The 6,411-nt window shown below is 32.5% G+C and overlaps 1 protein-coding gene across 1 annotated transcript in view; it reads right to left on the bottom strand.

Moving 5' to 3' along the window:
* LOC107560533 (parathyroid hormone/parathyroid hormone-related peptide receptor-like) overlaps positions 1 to 4,976 on the bottom strand; it is a 17,980-nt gene extending 13,004 nt beyond the window's left edge. The window contains exon 1 of the mRNA XM_016244748.1: positions 4,911 to 4,976. Within this exon, the coding sequence (XP_016100234.1) occupies positions 4,911 to 4,976 (66 nt within the window). The remainder of the gene's footprint in view (positions 1 to 4,910) is intronic.
* Between the last annotated feature and the right edge of the window lie 1,435 nt (positions 4,977 to 6,411).

Raw genomic sequence — 6,411 nt, 5'->3', positions numbered from 1 at the left:
GCGTGCAGCTATCTACAAATGCACAGGACGCGATTCACAAATAAATGCCAGGCAAAGTTGTGGTTGTGACATAAATATATATTTGTGAATATGTTTTTTATTTGCAAATCTCATTTTATTTATTTGTGAATTTAATTCATGTTTGTGAAACTTTAAGATTTATTTGTGGATCTCATTCTATTTATTTGTGGATCATAATCTATTTATTTGGAATTAAGCAACAATTCTACCCCCATAGTTGGTTCACCATTTCATCTGCACATGTGGGACCGCAAAAGAATAACAACGAGCTCCCTTAGTTTCTATGCATATAAGTGTTGGTTTATCATTTTCCACAATCTCAGCTGAAATCATTGACATATCATCCATCTATCACCACATCTAGCACACCTTCTTTTAGGCTGATGTGCTGTCTCTCAGTGTTGTGAAATATTTGCACAGTCCTGTGGTATGTGACGAGCTCTCTTCAACCTTCAGGATGAGAGAGCATATCCAACCTTACACACCCCACACCCATGGCCATCCCTCACCGCTGTCCCATATTATGAGCCCTGATCTCTGGGTCCTCACGACTAAACACAGAAGCATTTGTGCCCTGAATACATTCACAACCACCAAACGAAACCTCAGACTCACACACTGGCAATTAGAAATAGAAAGAAAAAAAGAAAGAAAGAATTGTTGAGAACCAATGTTCATTCCAAGTGATCAAATATATGATTTCATGTTAAAAAAAAAGACCTTAACTAAATCTCGAGACCAGAATACCACAGAGACTTGAAAATTAGCACTTTTGATCAGAATTTATGAGCAACCTCCTAACAACCACCCTGAACACCCAAACATGTACATCTATGATAAGTTACTTTTATGATAATATATCATAGTTTTCTTTGTTGTTGTTGTTTCATGTTACTAATAATGAACTTATAGCAAGATTAAAGTAAAAAAATGATTCCATGCAAAATCTTACATTTTCACAAATGTGTACAGATAAGCAGACATCATAATGATATGGCCATATTTCACCGCAGGGAACTAAACAAATTACAATTAAAGTCAAGATGAAATCAGATTTGACCCTGTTTGTTTTCTTATTGAATAAGAAGAAGAAGAAAAAGATATTCTGGTCTCTATAGGACTTGCATCCCTCCTTCAATGTAAGTTCATGCTTTACACCAAATTGTCCAGTCACTTAGATAAACAATAGCATATCATCGCTCTACAAGCCGCGGGATTTCAGGGATTGTTCAGTTGTAGCACACAGAGTTGGGAATGAATTACTAGCCAAAGTTTAATACTTTGGGTTTGTTCAGATTTGTAACCCTAAATTTGAGCAATATAACAGTAATAATTGCCTTTAAAAAAAAAGAAAAAAATATGTAAATAATAGTTGTGAAATATGATATTGTGAATGTATTTTTGAAAATAATTTTGTGTATACATGTATTTATTTGTGTGTGTGTGTGTGCGCGTGCATTTTTGTGATTTATGAGGACACAAATTTGTATAATGACATGGGTATGACAGGTATTACAAGGAGAAGGTGATTTATGAGGACATTTTGAGTGTCCCCATATTTCAAAAGGCTTATAAATCATTCAGAATTAGTTTTTTTTTAATCTAAAAATGCAGAAAGTTTCCTGTAAGGGGTAGATTTAGGTGTAGGGTTGGTGTAGGGCAATAGAAAATACAGTTTGTACAGTATAAAAACCATTACGCCTATGGAATGCCCCCACAATTCACAAAAACAAACCTGTGTGTGTGTGTGTGTGTGTGTGTGTGTGTGTGTGTGTGTTTGTAAAAGCATCACAAAATGTATATCGCTTTTTCTCTTAAATTGTACCACACTCAAAATTTCTAATTACAAATGCAATACCAAAATGCTTTACAATTTCATGCACGCACAAACATAACATTATAATCACAGCATCATCATTACAGTTCACATTAGTCCTTAAGGGAGCAAGTGAAATTACATGTGAAATCATTTCACTAAAACTGCAAAAAGTCAATTAACCAACCGTCTCATTTGATTTGTGTTTTTTTTACCCCTGAAAAACATAGGCATTAATGAACCACACTCTCATACAATCTATTGCCATTGATTGGTAATAATTGGTTTGTGTGACCGCCCAGTGTTAAAACAATTGTAAGGATGTCATCTGATAGACATAAGTGCGGGTTTATTTCATTACACATTTAATTCATGTTTGAAGAGGGTTATTCTATTTCAGTAGTCGAGAAGTAAACTTTTGAACTTGCAGAATAATCTAAAAATATATCTGAATATTTCTGAAGATCATTTCACTAGGATGTTAAACACCTGTGTTCTCCAGTGAAAATGCAATTAGTGGCATGGCAGTGCTCTTGATCAATAGTGCTTCTCTGGGTCATGTTAATTCCCTTTCTAAATTGTCTGTTTATCGAGCATTCATCTCTCACTGACAGACTCATTTTCTGCTTCATTGAACATGTACATGCATTAGCCAGTCATTCTTTCGGAGGCTGACAGGACAAACAAAGAGATACACTTTCATTTCCTCAATAGCAAGAAATATAGGACATGCACAGTCCTGAGAAAAAAGGGGGAAAAAAACACTTTTCTTTGTGCCCAAGCTAAATTTCGGGAAAAAATGTCTTAGAAGAATTGAGCTTTCACATTTGTAGTTTGCTGATACCATTGGATACCACTTTAAGCAAAAGACTAATATACTTTTTCTACCTACACTGTAAAAAATAAGTGTAATTTTAACTGTAAAATTTTGTAAAATAGGTTAACAGTAAGTTCCCGTACTATCTACAGGGAAAAACTGTAAAATATGGTATGAACAAATTTTTTTCCCTTATTTCCTAGAAGTTTAAACATGTTGTATGTGCCTTTAAAAGAGAATTAAATATAAGACTAAACACAGACTAACCACATAGCCTACTTTAAAAGCAAATTTGTTATTAAAAAACAGATTTAAGATAGCAGTATACTCTCTTTTGCAATAATAGCTGTTACTTTCATCTGCCATACAAAATACAGCAACACACACCTCTAAGAATGAAAATACCTGCATGCATAAGAAAATAGATAAATAAATAAACAAACATGGGTGCACTGTAAAAAATAAGTGTAATTTTAACTGTAAAATTTTGTAAAATAGGTTAACAGTAAATTCCCGTACTATCTACAGGGAAAAACTAAATATCATGTATCTAACCAGATAGTTCATGTAATTTTACAGTAAAATGTTGTTAATTTTACAGTTTTTAGAAGTAAAAATAACAAATCAATGTATAATTTACAGTCAAAAACTGTAAACTGATATTCCCAGAATTCCCTGCATGACACTCCACATTTGAAAGTATTTTGTTTAAATAATCATGTTTTTTTAATAGTTTTTGTTATTAGTTATGTATATTTGGGCTTTATGTTACATCTTCTGTTGTTTAATGAAAGTTGAATGCATTATTTAAGTATCATGTGTGTTACCATGATGGTGTTTTGTGTTTGCATGAATGACTCTGTGCACCTTCTATATATTAGTATATACTTCTGCTTGTGGCGAAGCTACTTGTGATGAGCTTTGATTCTTCATGTGGCTTTCTCTTTTACCACCTGCATTATTATGGTGGTTGTCAGTATGTTAAAGATACAAAACAGATTTTAATAGCAGTGTGCATTGTTGAATTTACTGGTTTACATTCCAATTTTCTTGTTTGTAAATGACAGTTTTATACTGTACAATTACATTTTAGGCCGTAAGTGTGTTTACAGTTTTTCTGTATATTTTACAAAATTATTCTGGCAACCACAGCTGCCAAAATTATTTTGTAAAAACTACAGATTTTTTTTACAGTGTATAATACCTAACAAAAATGTGAAAAAAAGTGAAAGGTGAAAAGGGTAATTTTCCCTTCGCAGTCATTTCTCTTTCAATTTCCCTTTCAAGTGATTTCTTGGCTGGGGAATCTCACACACACAGCCCTGTCTGCAGTCTTCTCATGGACCAATCAAACCAAATAAATCTACTTGTGTGGCTGATGAGACATTGATTCAACTAGACAGTTGGGAAAGCTGATCAACAGAAGGTGATCACATGTGTTCAACCAGTCAATGACCCTGAATTCTGAATTCAAAACGGGATTTAAAGTAAAAATCCATTTACATTTGAGTCACATTAGAGAAGATTAAAAGCACCACAGATATCTCCAAAAGAGCATGCACAGTCATTAATAACATTTGTCGATTAAGTCTATATATTTTTTGTATTAATTTATGTTGATCTGATAGTTTAGGTAACTGTTTGCATATTCACATACAGTATATTTGCACTTAATTTGGTTTCATTCTTTATCACAATTAATTTCACATATACTGATATACTTAAAGTAGTTTTTAGGCAATTCTCTGAATCAAAATTGGTAAATATTGATAGAGACAAGAACGAATAGGAAGGAACCTTTAAAACTAACAGATTGTCTTAACCAAATAAACAAGTAGTTCATATATTCAGGTACTGAATTATTATTATAACAGAAATTATATACTTTATAAGAATGGACTTAAGTGCGAACTGTGTGTCAGTGTTTTTGACCCACTTAAGTATAGGCTTAAGTACAATTCTATATGTAATATTATGATTACTTTTATTGTTTTTGAAATATGGTTAAAGTGTACTGCCGAATGTACTGACACGCATTAATAGTAAACCTAAATATGTTTTTAATGTCATTTTTATTGATACCTGCACATTTTTAATCTTGAAGTTGCAACGTAGTACAATGAAAATGTATTAACTCGCACATCAAATAAGTGAAGTACACATGCACATTTGATACAGTTGAGCGCATTCTTTTTCACAAGGTAAAGTCTAGACAAATCTGTGCAAACTGGCATGTCAGTATAGTGAAATACTCACCAGAGCTCTGGCTTTCATCAGCACACAGCACAACACAAAAGCCGCAGAGACCTCCACTGACACCATGCTTAACCCAAGACCTCTGACCTTTTCCAGAACTTCAGCTCACCAGAAAGCTCCTGTTTCTCTTCAGGACATGACGGTCTAATTGAGGTCCAGAGAAGTGACATTTGCAGCCATTAATGCTTTGTTGTGTTAAAGCTGTTGTTATTCTGATGCTGTTGTGCCCATCAGCGATTCATCTGTTTGAGTATGATCGATAGTTTGTTTTAGCTGAGCTTAATTTAAGGAATATCTGGATACACTTATATTTGCATTTATAGACAGATTCAATTTTTTTTAAGTAAAATCCACTTCCCTATAATCTTTTTTAAAGTAAAAACATATATAAAAAATACTGAAAGATGACAATTGAGTTTTCTTTACCCATCATAGATGACACTCTTCCATTTCTCAGATTCTTGGTCTCTTATCCTCGATTGAAGATGAATTTGGAGATCTGTTAAAGAGAGACTTGTCTGTCATTGTAGAGATGTGATCTCCTGTGTGTTGTGAGAGTGTTCAGCGAGGTAAGTAGTCTGGTGGTCATCATTGGCCCTTGGCTGTTGGGCTCCACCACTGTATATTGTGTGGGATGGGCATGAAGAATGTTAACCCTTCCTTGTCATGAGAAGACAAAGCCCTGACTTTCTAAACCCATTCGTGCACACACATTACAAACATTATAAACCTTATTCAATTTCATGAATATATGTATGTATTTGGTATATGTTGCGGTGAAATATGCAGGATGAACAGTGTGACACAAGAAACCAGATAACCCATAAACTTCTCCTTCATCGATCACCCTGACCTGGTTTATTTTGCACTAATAACCAGCTGACTGTACTTACAATATACTTCCTGCATCTTTGAAAACAAAGAAGAAAAATCAAGGTAAACCTAATTTGAGAACAGAACAGTGTTATCTCTGTATCACTGAGATGCTATTATAGTTTGATAATATAACATAATAATATAATATAACATAACATAACATAACATAACATAACATAACATAACATAACATAACATAACATAACATAACATAATATAACATAACATAACATAACATAACATAACATAACATAACATAACATAACATAATATAACATAACATAACATAACATAACATAATATAACATAACATAACATAACATAACATAATATAACATAACATAACATAACATAACATAACATAACATAACATAACATAACATAACATAACATAACATAACATAACATAACATAACATAACATAACATAACATAACATAACATAACATAACATAACATAACATAACATAACATAACATAACATAACATAACATAACATAACATAACATAACATAACATAACATAACATAACATAACATAACATAACATAACATAACATAACATAACATAACATAATATAACATAACATAACATAACATAACATAACATAACATAACATAACATAA

The sequence above is a fragment of the Sinocyclocheilus grahami genome, unplaced genomic scaffold (assembly GCF_001515645.1).
Source record: "Sinocyclocheilus grahami isolate Dianchi unplaced genomic scaffold, SAMN03320097.WGS_v1.1 scaffold733.1, whole genome shotgun sequence".
Classification (NCBI taxonomy): Eukaryota; Metazoa; Chordata; class Actinopteri; order Cypriniformes; family Cyprinidae; genus Sinocyclocheilus; species Sinocyclocheilus grahami.
The sequence above is the reverse complement of the archived record's forward strand: the minus strand, read 5'-3'. Positions and strand labels throughout refer to the sequence as shown.